General features: G+C 40.4%; 1 protein-coding gene across 1 annotated transcript in view; it reads left to right on the top strand.

Annotated features, from left to right (window-relative positions):
• LOC134540550 (paramyosin, long form) overlaps positions 1 to 22,583 on the top strand; it is an 88,514-nt gene that overhangs the window by 37,137 nt on the left and 28,794 nt on the right. The window contains exons 7-13 of the mRNA XM_063383364.1: positions 1,607 to 1,726; positions 6,274 to 6,399; positions 8,449 to 8,645; positions 9,484 to 9,616; positions 12,799 to 13,015; positions 13,931 to 14,058; positions 18,396 to 18,508. Of these exons, the coding sequence (XP_063239434.1) occupies positions 1,607 to 1,726; positions 6,274 to 6,399; positions 8,449 to 8,645; positions 9,484 to 9,616; positions 12,799 to 13,015; positions 13,931 to 14,058; positions 18,396 to 18,508 (1,034 nt within the window). The remainder of the gene's footprint in view (positions 1 to 1,606; positions 1,727 to 6,273; positions 6,400 to 8,448; positions 8,646 to 9,483; positions 9,617 to 12,798; positions 13,016 to 13,930; positions 14,059 to 18,395; positions 18,509 to 22,583) is intronic.

Here is a 22,583-nt window from a genome sequence, read left to right as displayed (position 1 = left end):
ATAATCAAGGGTTTTTTAACAACCCGTGAAGATGACTCCAATAATCATGCCGAAACTCGAGAATCTCCGCGTACGCGGTTCAAAACAGAAGCCACGAATGTTTACAATAAATATCTACTAAATTGTTTATATTTCAGCTACGTTAAGATCATTTGTAGCAATGTTTAAGTACGTTGCTGAACCACTATTAAGTCGCAATTTGTATTACTAAGTTGTTCTCTATTGGTGGACGTGATATGGGATATGCTAAGGTGTTTATGTGCCAAAATACGAAAGGGTCAAACTTAGAAATATATTGCCATAGTCCACTCGATGGCACGTGAAACCAAATACAAAATATGAGCTTTCATTAAACATGGGGAATACTCGTGCGTTGTGGTCTTGACGCACTAACTTCTTCACAATGTCCTCCTTTACTATTCATCAGCTGTGAACACTAAGAGTTTTGACAATAACAATATGCATTCAAAGAGCTACAACACCCACAAGATATAAGCCATGTATAAAACATGTAATTGTGTGGCTTCTAATTCATATTGGGCATTTACTCCAGAACATATCTTACTACAAATTAGGCTTTATCATTATGTTGACATAAACAATAAATAATATTAATGGCAAGCACGGAATAACCATCCATTAAGATGTATGAGCCTGGCTATTTACATATGTGCTTTAAAAGGGCTCAGAAACATTTTCAAAATAATTAATTTTGCCTTAATTTGGATGCTGCGGTAAACACCATCGAGTGTGCGGTCTCTGCCGCTGTTGTCCCTCCCTCGTTCCGTGATCACGGCGGCACGTATGTCTTCTCCAAGGGGAAGGAAACTCAGAAATTCGACTTAAGGTTTATCTTTGTGGAGAAACCATAATTGCCGAGACTGAGACCTAGTTTTATGGAGTATTTTCGGGCTCACCCTCTTGATAGGAGTTTTCATAATAATGTTTTTACATGGCTACATTGAATGTGAGAAGTAATGTCTAAGCTAGTATCAGGTAAAAAAAATCCGGTGAAACTTAATTATCTTTATTTTGATAGCCACATATTTTGTGTTGTGGTGTACCAGAGATTCTTCATATCCTACTTAGTTATTTATAACATAGTTTTTTTATTACAAAACATGATCACGTTATTTTTGCACATATTAAATTCGTAATACTAAGTAATTAGTTGTCAAACAGTTAAATTAACAATATATACCTTACACTTATAATTTGAATGTACCGCCCTCACCCGAGTTACATAGTCACCAGGTCGTACTCTGATCTCTGACCTGCCTTTACATTACGTATCTCCATACAGGATTTGGGCGTCATACTTTAGTGCACAGGGTATACAATACACGAATATGACACACTGTAATCACAGCCATTATCCCATTTAACAGCAGATAATGCGACACAACAATTCACTATGCTGCTCGAGAATGTCTCTAACTGACATCTGTGCGCGACTGTAAGTATTACACCTTCCATAGATGTAGAGATGCTGTGGTACTAGGATAAGAGGTGTGTTCCTAATGTGTTGAAGCGCTGGCCGAGGCCAAGACTGGCGGACATGTCAGCCCTGTAGTGCTGTTGATCGACGCGCCGCTCATTGTTCCAGCTCATCAGCTTCAAGCAGGTGGAGAAGCTGGAGGTCCACATCTCCGAGCTGAGCGTGAAGATTGAAGAGCTGAACCGAACCATCATTGACATCACCTCCCACAAGACCCGTCTGTCACAGGTAGGCATTTTTTTTTGTGGCAATCGCCTTCCCCAAAAAGAGACCACTCCATTCATTCTTATAGTTTGTAAGTTGCGCACCAAGGATGCTACCTGCATAAAACTATATCAGTAAAAGCAACTATGCTGTCTTGCAAGTTTCTGTAACTGTAACATTAAAACAGATGAACATAAATGTACACCTTAAATATTAGTAGGTAAAAAAATATTTACACTACTTTTTCTAACCGCTACCTATAGTGAGAAAATTTTTGTATCTACAATAGAGAAGAAAAATGTCGCAAACAAAATTAAAAATATATTGACATATTCTGGTTACGTATCGTTCTAATTTTTTACGAAAAAACTTAATAATTTGACTTTTTCATGAATGTAAATATCACTTAAAATACTGCTATCGTAGCGCTATAATTTTGTATGATAATTTTATGGTTCAATGAAGTTAAATAAATTTGAACATTTAAATATCAATATTTTAATTAATTTAACGTCAAAGGAACATACAACGAACAAAATATTTTATAATTCTGATTGTAAATTTTTAATGCTTATCAATTTACGAGGGTAAAAAAATAATCTCGCTACTGCTCCGCATGGTTAGCTGCCCCCGCTCCGGCTCCACGACTAGGCCGGCTCTCCATAAAGGAAAATACGTCCCCGACCAAATGCCGGGAGTGGGCAAAAGTAATCAGAATTTAAGGCTGCGCGATTAGCATTGAGATATGAAAAGTAATTCCAAGCCAACAAATGATTTAAATTCATGAAATTTATATTACTGGGCTCTAACGCGTGAACAAATACACGAACATGGCAATGTACATGGCGCATGAACTATCAAACAGAAAAACAGCTAAAATATGACAAAGTTTAAAAATTACTTTTTTTACTAAGACAAAATGCAAAGTGATTACGCGCGTGATCTATCAAAAAGAAAGGTGCCCCCTTACATATAAGCAAAAGAAATAGATCAATAACTACGCGAGATTAACCACATTACAATTGATTTTATAATGAAATATGAAATATGATGAAGTCTTTTAAATAGGTGATAAGAGTCCTGGAGCGCAGACCCGCAAAACCAGCAGTTTAAATTCTACAAAGTTAAAGCGAGATATTGAGCTGGCCAGCAAAATAAATTTAAAAACTGTTTTTTTGCAACAAAAAAGTCGTGAGATTCGTACACAGTCCTGCATTATGCTGACAGTTCTACAATTTACGTTGAGGACGTTTAGTTGGAGTGACATCACTGATGGAACATTCGAAGGAGTCAAAAGAGCAAATGCATGGGTAAGCTGTGGTGTGAAGGGCGGAGAAAGGTTTTTAAATGGTGATCCACTTACTTGAAGTCCAGGGCTGTCAGCGTGGTGTAGAGAGTACTTACGTACCGTAGCATGGTCCGTCATCTTACACCCTCACACTTCACGATCCTTGGTTAGCATACCTGCGAGTATAGCCATGGCGAAGTCAACTTGGCCCTCCTTCTACTGCATCACCTGTACACAGGCGAAAAATACGCGCGCCCCCTCGTGGACAGCCGATGCGCTGGCACCATGAACTATCTCGTAAAGTCCTAAACCACCGTGCCGCTTCAAAATGTTATTAAAAATAGCCATGAACACTTTTCTATAGGCAAGCTATCACAGGCGTGTTTATAAATCAAAAATATTTCATGGCAAATAGTTCTCATCTGGTTATCAGGTGGGTGAAGGGCGATCTACCGCGGGCTCTTCTACTACTAGTGTCGCACGTCTCACGATGAAGACTCGTATCGAAGGTCTCAAATGTAGAAAAAAATGATCAAACAGAGATCTGCGTCCCACACAAATAATTATAAAAAATTATAATAGTATTGGAAGACCTATATAAAAAGTAACTAACTTACACAGTAGTTAAAATTACAAAATATAAATATTTTAGCGCCTACCAGCGCTATAGCCAACCTTAGGTATACAAAATTGCAAGGAAAGTGGTAAAATAAAATACCTAAGGTAAAGTAAATTAAATTAAAATCGCTAACCAAAGATTTTTTTTATAAAAACAAGGGAAAATATAATATATCAAAATTAACACAACAGCATAAAACCACAAAACAAATATGCGAGTAACATGACGATGCCACAATGTCTCTTATGAAAGACATATTGACATATTAAAACCATACATATGTTTTGTGACTATCCCCAAAAGGAGTGTATGAAAATTCCTTGCAACAGTAGGCGAATTCCAAAATTTTGTCCTCGAGTATATCACTGTCATTTTAATGGTATTAAATTATAGCAAGTACAGCATTCACCTTCTCATGCATACCTGTTTTTACAAAGCGAGTTGACGTAGTGATAGACCACGGTACATTTTTTTTTGTGAACACCCAGCTTAAAATCTTGGTTGCTTATAAATGATTTCGATCTTCCAAGATTTCCCAAAATCAATCTTAAAAATGCGTAAGGGAGAAGCAAACTCTAAATAATTATTATTTTATAGTATATTTTTACGGCGATTTTAGATCAATTAATGACATTACTATGTTTAATTTTTCTACGATTTTTGAGGAAACAAATTTTATTGAATTGTAAATTTTTGATACGAGGGCTATATACTAACGGGATATTCTAAACACTATACCACATGATTACATGTTTATAGTACTTGCTTGGATTTAAATATAAAATGGTGTAAAGTTTCTCAATACCATTAAATAAACCTTCTTTGACTATATTACAATATTCATCAACAATTACCCATGTATATGTTGGTGATTTATTTAAAATCATAAAAAATGAAAAACTAACAAGTTTAATAACTATAGGTAAATCTACTCCCTTAAACGATATGGTGGTTACTTACCACATTCATTCCACAATATCATTGGTATGTGTTGTTGTAGGTCCTAATATGTTATTTCCAAACTGTGGACGATGTGTCAAGCCACAGTCAAACTACGGTTGTTCAGGGATGTAGATTTTATCCCCCTATGTAAGTGAAATATACATACGGAGTAAGGAGTGTGTTTTTGGGCAAGGAAATCAATACAGGATTGGGAGCAGGAAAATTCAAGTAACAATATCCACATTTGAATTAACTGTTATTTACTGCAGCTACAGCGGTGTGTTACAAAGCACTCATTAGTGTGGAAAGAGAATATTAGGTTTCAGTCTTCTCCCAGAAAACACTAATCACGAAAGTTAATCAAAACAGGCAAGAATTGGTACGCACATTGAAAGAAAAAAGTGGTGGATAAAGTGGCTGCACTCCATTGGGAAGAACAAGTTTCACTGGCCCCGATCAGTCCCAGAGCATACCCGAGACTCACCCCCTCGCCAGTGCAATTTCAACTTCCGCATTAAAAAATATTCACTTTTATGGGTGATATATATTTTGTCGATTTCAAGCGGAAACGTACACACTGGAAGGAGCGGTGGAGAGGAGTAAAAAAATTAAAATAAAAAAAACTTAAGCATATTTTAACAACAATTTTACGTGTAACTGATAAACTAAATTAACATAACCGAATATTTGCTTTGCAGTTTTGATTATTTATAAGTGCGAAAAACTACACTTGAAAAAAAAAATGAATTATTGCGAGAATTTATTTTATGTAACGCAACCTAGGCCTAATACCATTGGCTTTTATGACAGTAACTAAGAGTTGGTGAACAGTTCGTTTCCCGTACACCCCCTTGATCTTTTCTTGGTGAATAGTACGTTTTCCCCACTCCACCTTGTTCTTGTCTAGGTCAATAGTACGTTTCCCCACTCCACCTAGATCTTGTCTAGGTCAATAGTACGTTTCCCCCACTCCACCTTGATCTTGTCTAGGTCAACAGTACGTTTCCCCCACTCCACCTTGATCTTATCTAGGTCAACAGTACGTTTCCCCCACTCCACCTAGATCTTGTCTAGGTCAACAGTACGTTTCCCCCACTCCACCTTGATCTTTCTAGGTCAACAGTACGTTTCCCCCACTCCACCTAGATCTTGTCTAGGTCAATAGTACGTTTCCCCCACTCCACCTTGATCTTTCTATGTCAACAGTACGTTTCCCCCACTCCACCTAGATCTTGTCTAGGTCAATAGTACGTTTCCCCACTCCACCTAGATCTTGTCTAGGTCAATAGTACGTTTCCCCCACTCCACCTTGATCTTGTCTAGGTCAACAGTACGTTTCCCCCACTCCACCTAGATCTTGTCTAGGTCAATAGTACGTTTCCCCACTCCACCTAGATCTTGTCTAGGTCAATAGTGCGTTTCCCCACTCCACCTAGATCTTGTCTAGGTCAACAGTACGTTTCCCCCACTCCACCTTGTTCTTGTCTAGGTCAACAGTACGTTTCCCCCACTCCACCTTGATCTTGTCTAGGTCAACAGTACGTTTCGCCCACTCCACCTTGATCTTGTCTAGGTCAACAGTACGTTTCCCCACTCCACCTTGATCTTGTCTAGGTCAATAGTACGTTTCCCCACTCCACCTTGATGTTGTCTTGGTGAACAGTATGTCCCCCCCCCCCTCCATCTTGATGTTGACTCGGAGCGCTGGACTGGTGTCGGCAGGAGAACATCGAGCTCACCAAGGAGGTGCAGGACCTGAAGGTGAACCTGGAGAACTCGAGCTACCTGAAGAGCCAGCTGGCCGGCCAGCTGGAGGATGCCCGCCGCCGACTCGAGGACGACGAGAGGGTGAGTGACGGGCAGGGGTTCCTGGCCGCCGCAAGTGTGCGCGAGAGTACTCGGCCAACAGCTCTCCGACACGTTTGGCGCGACCTCCCGCGAGGCATGCAGGCAGGAACTGGCCTGCCCAGGGACACGGGACATGGTGATCGATACTTTTACTTGTACTTATTGGCAAGTAGCATGTCAAATAACCATTGATAATGCAGTTAATATATTGAAATATTTTTTTTAGCAAAATCAGATTTAAGTTATTCAATTATACACATTTATACACATCAATTCATTTATTTACATTTATTTAAGTAACGATGGCTCAAGTTATCGAATACTTTTTATTGAATATTTTCATGAGTGCGATACTTTTATTTCGAAACTACTCATAGGTGTAGTGTCGATAGCTTTCATTCGACACAATTTCCATGCTGTCACAAGGATCACTCCCTGAGACATGTGATATTGCAATTGTTCTCTTGTAACATATCGAAACATTGCTTGCAAATCTTTCTAGCTGGTGGTGGAATAACCAGTTTTATTTTAAACAAAATGTTCCATTGTTCTGATTACTAAGTGATAACAGTTTCTAAAGCAATGTAACACACTTATAAAAATGAAGCCTTTTATTATTGTTTTCCCCAAACTTATTCTGTAAAATATACAGCATTTTTCTGGTACTTTTACAAATAAATTTACTGTGTAGACCTTCCCAACCACTGTCGGACCGCACCAAACTCGGGTTGGCCTCGGACCCTCCAGAACAGACAGACAGTTCCTGATCCTGATCTCCACACCTGTCATCGGGCCTATCGTGGCCTTGTTCCAAGTGTGCGAGGCATTCTCGCTTGGGTATAATCGACTAGGAATCCTCATCTAGACCCCAAATACTTAACAGCATCCGAATATGTACGATTATTTAATAAATTATTACATTTCACGTGTCTTATGCCAATAGAAAATAAAATAACTATTTTTTTTTGTTAAGATGACATCTGATGCTATCCACATTAACTCTCCAAAATTATTCCTTTTCATAAGTAAAAAAAAAATTCTCGATTTGGTATACATTATCATTAATCAAATTATTAACTTAGCATAAATAAATATTTAAATTATCAAAGTATTGTTCAACTGCAACTTCAACGATTTTTCCTCACAATAAAAGTTTAAGATACGTAATTGAATCTCGATAACTGTAATTTTTTTTCCGAACAATCTTGGTTAGTTGTCACCTTTTTTTTAATGTTCAATGTAATCATAACCTTAAATATGTCTCACGAGAACGGTCTGTTTTAGTTTGCCTCAGCAATGTTTTTTTCGTGTGAATAGCGCTTTAATGATTTACATCTTCTATCTCCGCCAACACATGCCTAGCCTTTCTACCGTGTTTTTATGTATAAAGACTAGAGATTATCAGTCTGCAGGCCACCCATGCCTTCCTACAGGCCACCTACCTGACCATCTTCCCGTATCACACCCTACATCCGCTAGCGCCTGCTTCCACACATTCTAGCTTTGTCCCCCTCCACAGTGTGTGTGATCCCGAATGTGAGAAGGTCAGCGATCCAAAGAAGTGGCAGGACCCTACCGAGAAGGCATGCTATTCTCATATGAGATTGTTTATGGTGCCTTTCCATGCTCTCTTACACTAAACTAGTTACTTCTATTTCCTACATCATTAAGTATTATTGGTCATATTTATAGCCTTTGTCTGGATGGAATGTTAGTTCTTCTTACTGCAAAACCACTTAGATAGAGTCAATCCTAAAATCGTCATTTACCCAAATTAATTTTTTTTTTATATTTTGAATTGTTGCTACATTACCTTTATAGTATTTGTTAGTATTTTTGTTTAGTATCAGTACGTTACCAACTTCATATTTAATAACTTAGTATTTTTGTCCACCTTTGCATTTTTAGATTAAAATTGTTGTCACGTGCCACTAGTAATATAAGTCAAGGGTTGAATTCGGGCGTGAAGAAGTAAAACTAGTAGGCGGAGCGAAGTGGTCGGGGCTGCCGCGAGCGGTCTCGCTGACGGAGGCCCCCCTGTGTCGGCAGAGGCGCGCCACGCTGGAGTCCAGCCTGCACCAGGTGGAGATCGAGCTGGAGTCGGTGCGCGTGCAGCTGGAGGAGGAGTCCGAGGCGCGACTCGACCTGGAGCGGCAGCTGAACCGCGCCAACGGCGAGGTGCAGATCTTCAAGTCCAAGTACGAGACGGAGGCGGCGGCGCGCATCGAGGAGGTCGAGGAGATCCGGTGAGCAGCGCCACTTTCCTCACTCACTGCATTGCTTTCCTCACTCAGTGCATTGCTTTCCTCACTCAGTGCATTGCTTTCCTCACTCAGTACATTGCTTTCCTCACCCATTACATTGCTTTCCTCACTCAGTACATTGCTTTCCTCACTCAGTACATTGCTTTCCTCACTCAGTACTTTGCTTTCCTCACTCACCACATTGCTTTCCTCACTCAGTTCATTGCTTTCCTCACCCGTTACATTGCTTTCCTCACTCAGTACATTGCTTTTCTCACTCATTACATTTCTTTCGCTGGCCTTCAGTTTCCTTTCAACTGGGTTTCTTCCTGCATGAGTGGAGTAACATTATCCTATAGTATTTCGTGTATGAATGCAGACTCTACACTTCGCCCAGTGTTTTGAAGCGTTCGGCCAACATGGTGTGGACTATCAGAATGACATAGAGCGGCTTCATGGAGTGGGGAGGGAATAGAGAAGATGTTTACATTTATTGTAAATATTTTCAAATATCAGGGAAGGCAGTATATGTCGTTTTGGGTTGCGCGCTATCAGTTGTTACAACACCTACAATTTGAACTGCTGTAAGAAGCCGCGTCGTCTACAACTACTAGCCCCGTATGTCAGTATTGTTGGTGTCAGTATTGTTCAATTTTTTTTTATTGCGCATGTAAATTATTTTCTATTTTATGTGTGTAACATCTTAGCTTTAGCTCTCGCTATCTGGAATTTGGTGTGAGTAATTCAGTGAATACGACGGAAGTCAAAAAAACGGAAAGGTGTAACGACCACGGTGCCAATGGCCGAGCCCCCGGCTGAAGCAGGCGTGTTCTGCTCGCAGCCGCAAGTTCACGGCGCGCCTCCAGGAGACGGAGGAGCAGATCGAGACGCTGCTCATCAAGTGCAACAACCTGGAGAAGCAGAAGTCCCGCCTGCAGAGCGAGGTGGAGGTGCTCATCATCGACCTGGAGAAGGTGCGTGCCTCGACACCCCCCTTCCCATCCACCCTTCCTTGCCGCGCTTCACGCCGTGCCCGAGTCTAAGGCGAGTTCGTGCCTCTTCGCAGTTTAGTTCCAACTTGCGAAAGTGTAAGGACAGTTGTTTGAAAACTTTAAAAATAATCACGAACACTCCAAAGCATTGCCAACATTTTGGAGTTTGCTACACATCCTAAGACTACCAACAACATTTGTTTGAAACATATTTTTTTTGGTAACACCATTAGCGCCATGTCTTGATAAAAATAGGAGTTCAAGGACAAAAAAAAGTTGACAGCTTCCCTCAGCTGACGCAGTATCGCATGCGTTTAGCGAGAGTTCCGCTGCTCGCGGTACCGCCCGGAGCGCGGCCGGCTTGTCCCTCCCCTCGAGGTGTTCCAGCCACGGAAGGGCAAACATCCGTGTGTATGTAGGACTCGTTCTCTTTACACGTAACTCTTCAACAATCTAGGTACTACTTCTTCAATCATTTATGTACTGCTTCTTGAGGCTGTCTCCCACACGTCATTACTATTATTATATTGCCGTTTCTGAAACTTTAACACAATACCGCTCTTGCGCTTGTTTTTATGTCACTCATATAGGTCTCTTATTGGGTCTGTTATTATGTCTGTTATAACGTCTGTTACACGAATAAAATCACGCAAAAATTTATTCTTTATTTTTATTGGGGGGAGGGGCAGGTTTACGCATATAAAGGTAATCGTAACTAAAATTAAATTTTGGTTATGATATATCAGTTACATTAATAGTACTTAAAATCGTTGTTGAAGTATTAAAAGTCTCAAAAAAAAATCCTTTCTTTATTTTTCCGGGAGGATTGTTTGTTTGGGATGGTTAAGCAACATTTTAAATACCCCAAAATCGTGTGAACGTGAATGAAAACTCGCAAAATTGTGTTTTTCATTTCGTCCGCGAAGTTTCATGAGCGAACTTTGAACTTCGAATATGTTCGTGGACATATCTGGGGGTTAGTGAAGCGTAGGCTTCCAGTGTCAGAATCGGGCTGATGTGTTGTACTATTTCTCAGTGTTTTCTTCCAGTTTAAATCACATACTAACTTTGTCATGACCATTTTCTTTTCCTGCGCTTGACTACATCGTTGACTTGCCATTTTTCAATAGAACTGTCGATATCAGCTGATGATACGTGTGTTCTTTTCCATTTTTTAAAATCTTATTACAGCCTAATCTTTTAGGTTAAATTCACATACGTAAAGAATCCAATAGTGTTATTTTTATGTTTGTTTCAGTCCTTTTCTGATCTGATTCTATTAAGCTTTTCACTAATTAAACATTTTCCTTTTAAATTTTTTATTCCCTAGAAATTTTCTAGAGTTTAAAATATAATTATATCTTCATTAATTTGGTATTTGCATGCATAGCTTAGGTTTAGTATTTTTTGTGTTATTCCAGTTTAAATGTTTGTAAAACATTATTTTTCATGTATTTATAGTTCTAATTGTTTTTATTGGGACAATTTCATTTAAAATATCTCTTATTATATAAATTAGTTTTTTAACTGGTGTATTTTTTTCTTTAGCCTAAATTTTATTAATTGTTCCATTGTGTGTTATAAATTACTCAACTTTATTAGCTGATAATAATTTTACTCCTTTTGATTTCGCTGAAAAAACAGGCCCGGACTTTTGGTAAAGATTCAATATGCATGACGTAAAATTGTAAAGCAGTATTGAAAAACTATCACTTTCCTTTGACCAAAACTTAGACACACAATGATACTGTGTCAGCGTGTCTGATCTGTTTGCATAAATAGCCTTTCAGATCGAGGTGGCACTCATAAAAATATTTTCTGCACTTTTACAAAAGATCCCATTGGAAGCCAGTTGTCAAGAAATAGTTGGTAATACTACAAAAAATATTTTGTAACTTTGTACAACACATGGCTATGTGGCATATTTGCATACATCAAATGCGTTTTTCAAGATAATACTGAGCATTTATTACGAAAATTGGCGCATAATTTTATGTTTTCATTGATATTTCATTCAAGCATTTTTTTAAACCTTGGAAAAATGGTCGATTATTCAATAATTGGACTTTATTTGGTTTAGTTTTGCTTATTATGTGTGCACTTAATACTGGAAGCTATAAAGGGAACTGCTAACAAATAACTTTATCTATCGGAGGTACGGGGAAAAATCAAAGCATAAATGCCCGAGTAAGAATCCGAACCCAGTATTACTGTGATTACTATTTCGTAGTGATAAAATTGATTTCATGTAATTATACAAATGTACAAATATCTGTAATTTATCATTAATAATTCGGTTCCATTTACAAAAACTTACAATGTGGTGACTTCAGCGAAACTTATTTAAACAAGCCTGAAACTAAAAACTAGGTTGAAATTTCCGTGACGTCGCACCATGGTAAAGACTGCAAAAAGCTAATACATTGTTCAAACGATTCTTGCAACGAATAATTTTATGGACGAACGCCATAACTGATTTACTCTTTTTTTTCACGGGGAAAAAAAAATATTTAAATCCACTGTGTTTGTCTGTGCTGTAAATTTTTTCCCTGGATAAATTATATTTAAGTGCAAACCAGCTGTGACGTGCGTAGTATGTCCAAAATATTATTTAGTTTTTTTTTTCTATAGAAAATTCTAACTAAAAAATCCAAATTTGGTGTTTGTGAGTACTACTTGTCCTGAGAAACACCGTTAAGAAGTTTTAATGTAGCTAACATAACCTAACAAAAGTTCGAAATGGCAAAAAAAAAAAAAAGTTTAAGTAATTGAAATATCACCATGGCGTTTAACAGAATCGTCAGGTGGAACGAGAGGAACTAAAGAATGCCGTATTCGGAGTGTTAGTTGGATGTAGTTATGCAAAAAGAAACCAACCCACAATTTTGTTATATTTTATTTGAAAATAAATTAAAATAGTACAATGTTGATCGTACCGTTGTTGCTATTATTATATCAGTAATTATACTAGACCATTAAAATTATACCCACATTATGTTATCAATACGAGAGTTACAATTTATAATTAACTTTAACTTCAAAATATTCAGAATAGGTTTCATGTGGGTTGGTTCCTTTTTGCATAACTACGTCCAGGTCTGGTTGAGTGGAGCAGGCGTGAGCGAGGGAGTGGCGGGGGTGACGCGAGGAGGGCGCATGCGCAGGCCAACAACACGGCGCGCGAGCTGCAGAAGCGCGTGGAGCACCTGGAGAAGATCAACATCGACATCAAGACGCGGCTGGAGGAGACCATCCAGCTGTACGAGCAGTCGCAGCGCGACCTGCGCAACAAGCAGACCGAGGTGCAGCGCCTCACGCACGAGCTGGACAAGACCCGCGAGCAGAAGGAGGCCCTCACGCGCGAGAACAAGAAGCTGTCCGGTGAGCGCCAGCCCGCGCTCCCCTGTTGCTGGAGCACACGTGTAGCGTGACACACTGGGTGACCCAGCCACAGCGAGGCCATCAGAGACGATTTAGAATAGAGCAGCGAAGAGGGAGGTGGGGTGGGGAAAACTGGGGTGCCCCAAGAAAACCCACAGGCCCACGGCAACGTCCGAAAAGCTCCCCACTTGCCAACTGTACCCTGGGCCTGTGTCCTGTGACCATTGTGCCTTGTGCCCTGGTGCCCTGCACCCTGTGACCCAAGGGACGCAGGGTGTTCTGGTGTCCTGGTGCCCTGTTCCCTGATGCCCTGGTTCCTGGTGCCCTGTTCCCTGATGCCCTGATGCCCTGATGCCCTGGTGCCATGTTGCCTGATGCCCTGGTTCCCTGGTGGCCTGGTGCCCTGTTCTCTGATGCCCTGATGCCCTGATGCCCTGGTGCCATGTTGCCTGATGCCCTGGTGCCCTAGTGCCCTGGTGTCCTGTTCTCTGATGCCCTGGTGTCCTGGTGCCCTGGTGCCCTGGTGTCCTGGTGCCCTGGTGCCCTGGTGGCCTGGTGCCATGTTCCCTGATGCCCTGGTGCCCTGTTCCCTGATGCCCTGGTGCCCTGGTGCCCTGGTGTCCTGTTCTCTGATGCCCTGGTGTCCTGGTACCCTGTTGCCCTGGTGTCATGTTCTCTGATGCCCTGGTGTCCTGGTGCACCGGTGTCCTGGTGCCCCGGTGTCCTGGTGTCATTGTGCCCTGGTGTCCTGGTGTCCTGGTGCCCTGGTGCCCTGGTGTCCTTATCCTCTTGTCTCCTGGTGCCCTGGTACCTTTATCCTTTTGTCTCCTGGTACCCTGGTGCCCTGGTGTCCTGGTGCCCTGGTGCCCTGTACCCTGGTGCCCTGTGACCCGGTGTGGTGTGGCTGTGCCGCAGACGACCTGCACGACTCCAAGAACACGATCTCGGAGCTGACGCGCCGCCTGCACGAGCTGGAGCTGGAGGTGCGCCGGCTGGAGAACGAGCGGGAGGAGCTGACCGCCGCCTACAAGGAGGCCGAGGCGGTGAGTCTTGCCTTACACCGCAGTCCTCGAGGCTCCAGCTCACACGCCGCCTTTGTGCACGTTGTGGAACAATCATGAGAGATGCGCACGCACCATGCAACGTGAAGATAACTGACCCATGTGTATGAACATAAACACATATATAGTCACTTTCATATAAATTAGGGAACATACCAAACATGTTGGTGAGCCAAATGAAACTTTATGACAGTATAACTACCCTGTAACATATTCGGTAAACCGAAATATCCATAGTAAAGAGTCATTTCAAGTTTTAAAAAACCTAAGGATACTAGTATTGCAACTATTATAATACATATTCTCGTTACAATCGTCTGTCCGGCTTCGTAGTGCAGTGCTTACAAGGCGCGGTTAATAAGCTAATAATATATCACAAATATTTTGAACAGATTTTAATTTAGAATAATATCATGGGTGTAAATATTTCGCGTCTTTATAAATAGTAACACTTGGAGAACATTTTACACTCATATATCACACTTATTTAATATATGTTGAAAATATTAGAGCCAAGATGCAAAAGATATATCGTGATAAAATTTACAGAAATAGCTATTAATTAAAAGTAATGGTGAGTAAAGAAGAAATCCACAAGGCGTGTGAGAACGACTAATAGGCTGGAATTTTACAGAAATTTTCAATGATGAGTCTTACAAAACGCTGGATATCACACTGTAATATTGTAACTGTTAGTTAATACTTTTACAAGTTAAAAATAATATAGCAATTGTTAGAATGTGATGATATTGTTTTTATTAATAATTGTGAAATCTTTTCTAAATAGTTAATTCATTTGGAGGTTAAGTACCACTGGTTCTAGTAGGATTCATGCTGGAATTAAAATTTAGTTAAGAAACCTAAATCATATTTTTTATTCCAAACTGGCATTTTTTCTCTCGTTGGTAAGTTATCTTTTTTTTACTGTCGATGAAATCATTCCCACAACAAACTATAATTTCCACTGGAAGCAGGGTATAGGTTGATTCTCTCTGATATATTAGAGTGTTACGTTTCAGCAATAAGTTATTTCATCTTGGTATTAGGGATTTTACTGCGGAGGGCTGTTCAATTATGATGTATTTTAATTTACGATACATATTATAAAACAGATTACCTATCAGGTATAAGAAGAATAATTACTGTAAAAACTAAATTTAAAACAGCATTTTAATTAATAATTCAGAATATACACGGAATTAAACGAGAAATTCCTCGGTGGTTTTTTTAAGGTCATAAATGTCAAAGTTGCATATATTTTACAGAAAAATGATTTAAAACCGACTTTAAAGTAACTTGCAGTGAGAAGTTATTTGGTAGTGTTGAGCCATAATGCTGATCCTAGAAGTGACCACAGCGATACGAGCTGCATACCCGACAGGCGGACCTCACAAACTTGCTGTGCAATTGTCAGGAAAGCAGCAGATGTAGAATATTACATCAAAGCAAATTTTTCCGTTAATGCTTGCATGGTCACTATTATACATATATACCTACAGAGTGACAGGGCCATAAGGCTAAGGCCATGTCACACTTTCAAACTTTCGCTTCCAGCATTCCAACACCTTCCAATATGTTGTGTCAATGTGGGAGGGTTATGACGTCACCAAAAATGCTACAACTGCAGCCAAGGTTTTTTTATTTACTGTTTGGATGACCTTAGTTTTCAACATAAATGTTACTTTTCGACCGGGTTCTAAAATATATAATATGTTGAATGCTTTCTATCGGACAATCAAAATCGTGTCTAGCGAAAACGAAAATGACATTTTTTGTTCCTTCAAAAAGAATCTTTAAAATAACAAAGAACATACGGGTGATTAAAGATCATAAAAGTGAAGTTACTAATATAATGATAAAATGAATGTCGTATGCGAAATAATTTTATGTGTAGAAAGGAAATTATGATTCTATAACTTTATACATTAATGAACATATTTTTTATACGTTACGAATATTATTCTGAGTTAAATTTATACTTTTATTTAGTTTTAAATGCACAAATATAATAACAATTTCAAAATTTTCATCCAGCTCTGTGATCTGTTTTTTTTCTTTTAATTTTAAAATGAGATTAAATTTGAAAAGTTTATTATAGCTCAGCCCAAAAATAAACTATGAGAATGTGACATTGTTTAAAACATATTTTTTCAGGTTATCTGTACCAATTTGTTTACTTGAGGAAATTGGAAATATTCTTGGAGCCAACGCCACATATTTTTCGCAGTGCATTGCCAAGGCTCTTGTTGCGATGCTCTTCGCACGTTTTGCGCTTACCTGCCAGAAGCAGACCGCCACTTACCTTATCAGGGAGCCAGCGAGCGACCTCACACATCTGACAACACGGCACGGAGCGGCCCCACTGACTTCAGTGGCTTCAGCGACTGGCTTCCCTGTCGATCCGAGAGATGGCCCAGTCATGCGTGACGAGGAACTATCGTCTGACACACTGTACCGATGTCCAGGTGGTTCTGCTACCTGAAGCGCGGTGGCTTTCTTTTCGGAACCATTAGGGCGAGCAGTGCTGGGGGGGGGACTCCCTTTTCATCCACGTACACATCTATTTAATATTCCAATAGCCTACTGTTCACATGGATAAAAGCCAAACCACGACCCGAACATTTATTTTCCTAACATAAATTAAAACTGAGTGTATTTGGGAGGGGTCTATGTAAGGATGACTAAGTGCGACTCAGGCCGAAGCCTTTACGCTCTAAACATGCAGGGGTTAGCCATGCAGGAGGGGTAGCATATATCGTGTGCTAGAAGGGGATTGGCCAGCCATGGCAGCGATTGGCACCATGACTAACTCCCCCGCGCTTAACTCTAAAGTAAAACTAAATAAGTTGGGCCATTGTAAATCCTGCTTAGACACAGGATAATGCGGATGCAATAATCATGCATTATACAAGCTTGTTGGTCACGGGAGACAGATGGATGGTCCAGGAAGAACAGTTGGTCGGGGCAGAAAGAAACTACCAAGCAAGGGGCCAGAGCTCGGACATTGCTGTTCTCAGTTCTTTTAGGCGGTGCTGGTTTTTTCGGGAGCGACTTTCGTCGTTTCCCATCAGGCTGCCAGCCCGCATAGACTTAAACCACAAAGAAGAAAATTGTTTGTGGAGCCTATTAGTTAAATAAACTTTGATCAAACCTAATAATGCTACTGTGTACATCCAACACTCGGCACCGCCAGCCAGAGCACGCCATTTCTTGGTACGCGCAACTCAACGGTTCATATTTGCAATCAAGACGCGTAAAAGTACTTGGTTGGACGACACTGCTACTCTACGGCGAATTCTCGGCGTTCATCTATTAGCCTACTGCGTCGTTCCACTGCAATGCCTAGCAAGCAGTATGTCACTCGTTAAGGACAACAGTTCCTAAGATTACCGAAATAAAATGTTAGGTTACGTTCGGTCAGTGTAATAAATAATAGTTCTTTATTTTTCCCCGGAAGGTTAGGTTCGTATAAGGTTATCGTAAGTAAAATGAAAAATCGGTTAGGTTAAGTTTGCGTTAATACTCTATTATTGTAAAATAAATTAATTCCTTTCAATGTCGTGGCTTTTTCACGAGCAATTGGCAAACTTTAGATTTGTTCAGGTGTGGCTCACATACCTGTGAACTGTAGGTGCAAACTATAGCTGCATCTGGATACTAGCATAATTGATCCCTTAGATAAGGAATCCACTAGAAGTGTATCAGGGTGGACGCGGTCGTCTTTGCGTTGCGTTGCGTCGAGATTTCTAGGGATGTGCTTTTCGCATCCATACATCCACTAGCTTCGGTATCGTGTTTTATTTTGATTGTGTATAGTATTACTTAAGAATTTTTGTATACGTTTTGTTAAAAAAAAAAGTCAAAAGTATAATTGGTAACTCAAAAGGAGACAAAAATGTTTATAAAATTACCGTAAGGCAAACTTAAACTTACAGGGTTATTTAAGCTTATTATAAACATTTCTAATATTTTGGGATTCATAACAAATGTGTTATTTTTATCGCTGACATTTATAATATCTACGCTACATACGCTACATTTGATATATATATATATATATATATATATATATATATTAATTGGTCGTTGTTCTTTACGTTTTGCTGAATATTCATAGACATCACGACTCAAAATGGCTACGTAACACATTAGTATGACCAACATTCAAAGGTGGTGGTAGCAGTAAAAGTATTCATATACTATATATCCATTAGAATTGCGTGTTTCTACATTGTGGCTGCATTCACTAAGGGATGTAGGGAAGTGTGTGCTCGGATCCAGCAGAAGACGGCGGGCTGAGGGTGTTGTGCCGGTTGCAGGGTCGCAAGGCCGAGGAGCAGCGCTCGCAGCGGCTGGCCGCGGAACTAGGACAGTTCCGTCACGAGGCCGAGCGTCGCCTGCAGGAGAAGGACGAGGAGATCGAAGCCATCCGGTGAGTGGCCCGAGCAGTGGCGGGCGCAGCTTCGTTCTCCGGGGAGGTGTTGGGTGGCGTGGAATACCTAACTCCCAGCTCAAGGGGAGTGCGACATGTTCAAAAATAAGATTCCCCTTTTTAAAAAAATCTACTAAAAAAATTTCTAACGTTTTGAACATTCATCATAAAATTTGTGGTTTCATCTTATTTTTAAGATTACTTAAGTTTAACAAATTTTTAAACTGTTAAGTAGCATTTAAAAATGTATAATTGAAATTTTTATTTTAAAAATTGGTTCGAGTATTTATGTACGCGCGGTAGAAGTTATACTAACTTGGCGTAGTAAAAAAAAGCTAACTTTAATTTTGCATGCAAATAATTAATAGAAATAAAATAATAAAAGGAATGGAGTAATATTATACATTCAGTTGGTAAAATATAAATTCAATCAAATTAAAAAATTAAATAAACACTTAGTATTTAATTTAAATATATAAAAACGTTTATAAAATTTATTTGTGATTCAATAAAATAATAGATATAAATAATCATTAACAATGAAAATCCATAAATTTGATGAATGTTTATTCTAATTTATTAATTGTAAGTAATTATTAAATAATACTGTAATAATTTATCATTTATAATGCAAACAAATAATACATACGGGATTATATTCTCACTTAAATAAATAGATTTTATTAACACAATTACTATCACTAATATTCACAATAAATAATTTTTTTATTATATGTGCCAATATTTAATATCAGTCACTAAATTATATGAATTAAAATCACATATATAATTTTTGTTTGCATGTAGATTTTTTCATCCTTTAAATTTTTGTTGCATTCTGCGCGCGCATCGTAAGAATTTGTTACCTCCAGTCCGGAAGGGTGGGAGGACAAGGGGTGAAATCTCAGAAGGAGGTTCTAAAGTTCGAGAAACAAAAGTGCTTTTATTAACAAAACTTGTAATAACAACATCACATCCTTCAATACACGCATTTTTATATATGACAACCTTCTGATTTCTTATTTTGAAGAATACATCAAGTGCCCACGATGTCTGTGAACAGAAAAATATAATTAACAATATCGGATCACAAGTATATGTCACACGCATTAAGTTAACGCCTTATTATAAGGCAAACAGCAAATTATATTAGCAGAAAAATATAAACATCAAATCAATTGGTTTTTGGGCACATTCAATATTACGTTAACTAACTGTACTCACATGAATTTAACGTTGCCAAACAAATCAAATACGATTAAAGAATAGGAAAAAAGAAAGAAAACTGACATGAAATCTCTTATAGTACAGTTTATATATACGTAACTAGTTTACATTCTCATTCTTCGTGGTCTGATTCTTTAAAGTTCAACTGTGTTTCTGGTGTAAGTATCAATGCCTAACTTATGATACTTAAACTGTTCACGTTCTTACACACACGTTCTTACACTCAGCGAGTCGTTTTCAAAAGTCTCCTGGTTACTGACAGCGGTTACTATTGCGGCGAACAGTCTTTATCATTACTCGGCTCGTCAGCCGTTCAACGAAGTTGCTGCGTTTTGAAGTTCTATCAGGAGTGATCGTGTAGTCCAGGAACTTATAACAGTTCAGTCGAATCCGTTACGTAAAAATACGTTGGTTGTGTTACGGTAGGCCTCAACGTATTGCAAGTTGGTACACTTTACGTTATGCGGTATTCGACCTCTCGTCCGTCTCTTGCCAAGCTGCCCCACTGCCGCGTTCTACTTTCAACACCAGTCAAACATTTACTATACTTATCCCGTAACCTTCACGATACAGTTCCCTTCATTCTACAGACGAGGCAAATTTCTATTTCCTCAGTCTGCGAAAATTCTAAGTCCAAACAAATGCGACTTGAATTTATTCTAAGTCCCTTGTGGACTTGTAATATTTCTACTGGGTTGAAAAATCTGCAGAGTCCCTTACGGACTTAGATTCTGACGACGGCTCTTACCGTTTTCTTCCTGAAGCGGTCGGCACGTCGTCGGGCAGCGTGACGGAGAGGCCGGTGGTGTAGATCGTCGTCACTGCAGGTTCACGCTGCTGGGCCAGTCAGAGACTGCCTGCAGAAGCAATTTTTTTTCCTAGCCTAAGTTAATTCTAAGTGTGTAGGGGAGGGTCCAGGTTAGGGGAGGACCTAGGTGTGTCTCAGGCCGAAGCCTATACACTCTACCATTCGGGTTTCGAACCATGCAGGACAAGGGCGCGAGCAATCGTGTGCGTGTTGGGGTTTACTGGCCAGCCATGGCTGCAATTGGCGCCATGACTGACGCCCCATTGGTCGCCTAGCTTAAAAGATAGCTAAGTGTGACCCAGGTAAAACCTATAGACACAGGGAAAACCCTGGGCCGGGTCATGCGGGGATCAATTATCATGCATTAAGCAAGCAGGTAACTACTGGACAAGAGGGAAGAAGGGTCCAGGTAAGAAGAGTTGGAAGGGCTGAAAAATCAACCATGCTGGAGTTGGGTGCTTGGGCCTTGCGGCCCGCATTTAAAGTTTGGGAACTCCTGGGTTATAACAGAAGTGGGCAGACGAGCCAGTAAACCGGCTCGAACTGCGGGCGCACGGAGCGAAAGGCAGCCTGACGTTGCGCCATCTTCATCTTCCTTCTTCAGGTCAACAGCAGTACTTTTCAAGCCAGGGTGGGGGGAGGGAACCAACCTCGCCACCCAAAATCCCCGAGACGGTTTAAGGTCGCGCCGCTCGAGGCTTCTGCTGCCACACCTACAGCAGCCCCAGCTGAAGGTTCCTGATGTCTTCCTTCAGAGTTCCGATGCATTTCAATTCCATTGCGCGCGCAGCAGTTCACAGCTCCGCAAGTTCCAGCCCACAGTTCGTCTACACTTCGCTACTATGGCACATCGAGCTCCCCTGCGGTGCCTTCGCCGACGAAGCTGCTCTCTGCCACACGCCGAGCTGCATTCAGGCTACCTTTCACCCCGATAGCCGTAATAACGACTCCACAGGCGGGCCATTGGTCCGCGGACTGCTATTGGTTATTCACAGCCACCCCAGCGAGATTGCAACTCTCGAGCTGGGCTCCCGTATCCGCCACCCGCGGGACGTGGTCGGTAGCAGTTGGCACTGCTAGGCCGCCCCCAGCACGCACAAAAATCCCACACGCACTGCCAGCCTTCGGTTACCCAATAGGGCGCAGGGAACTCCCAGCCAACAACCCGCGAGAGAGATGCGCACGCCCCGAGAGACGACCACCGACCAACCTGCAGAAGCGTTGGCTGGGCCGGTTTATATAGTCCGCCGGGGCCCGACCGAGGAACAGTCTGGATACCCGCCGGCGGATGTACGTCATCGTTGGTTGTTCCGGACGAAGCCCGCGAAGCCGGGCGGAGTCGAAGCGGCCCGAGCGGCCCCGATGTAGTGCCGTCCGGCGCGCAGAAATCGAACATTGCGCGCCCCTGTGCTGCGGGTGGTATCCATCAGATAGCCAGGGACGCTGTCTGGTAGTCATATAGTTACGCATTGCGAAATTGCGTAACAAATTTATTCTCATTATTTTTTCATAACGCGCCTAAAGAATTGTAACCTAACCTTACTTACATAAATACACTTGAAAAAGTTTGTAAATATATCACTAATATACACAATAAATGATTTGATTTAATGATATGGATTATTATTCAATATCAATCATTAAAGTACAAGATTTAATATCACATATATACTTATTATTGGTAGCTATATAGCCTTTTTTATGCAGCCATTTTTCATCCTGTAAAACTTTTGTTGCATAGTGCGCGCGCATCGTTAAAATTCACTTTCATCATTTTTTAATAACGCGCCTAAATAAGTATAACTTAGAAAAAAATGACATCACAGGTTATATGCGAACTGGGGTATATTTTTTTGCCAAAACTGCAGCTATCCTTTTTTTATTTATTTATTTAGTTTTGGGAATTGTGGGTTGGGGAGGGAGCCATATCGCAGGCCCCGAGCCTTGTTCCGTTACCTCAGCCAGTGTCACACTGTGTGGTTGAACCGAGGCGGTTGCCAGCTTCTAATCGGTGATGTATTTTTCAAAGAGTTGTTTACA

This window comes from Bacillus rossius, chromosome 1 (assembly GCF_032445375.1).
Source record: "Bacillus rossius redtenbacheri isolate Brsri chromosome 1, Brsri_v3, whole genome shotgun sequence".
NCBI lineage: Eukaryota > Metazoa > Arthropoda > Insecta > Phasmatodea > Bacillidae > Bacillus > Bacillus rossius.
Note: the sequence above shows the minus strand (reverse complement) of the source record. Positions and strands in the feature narration are given on the sequence as shown.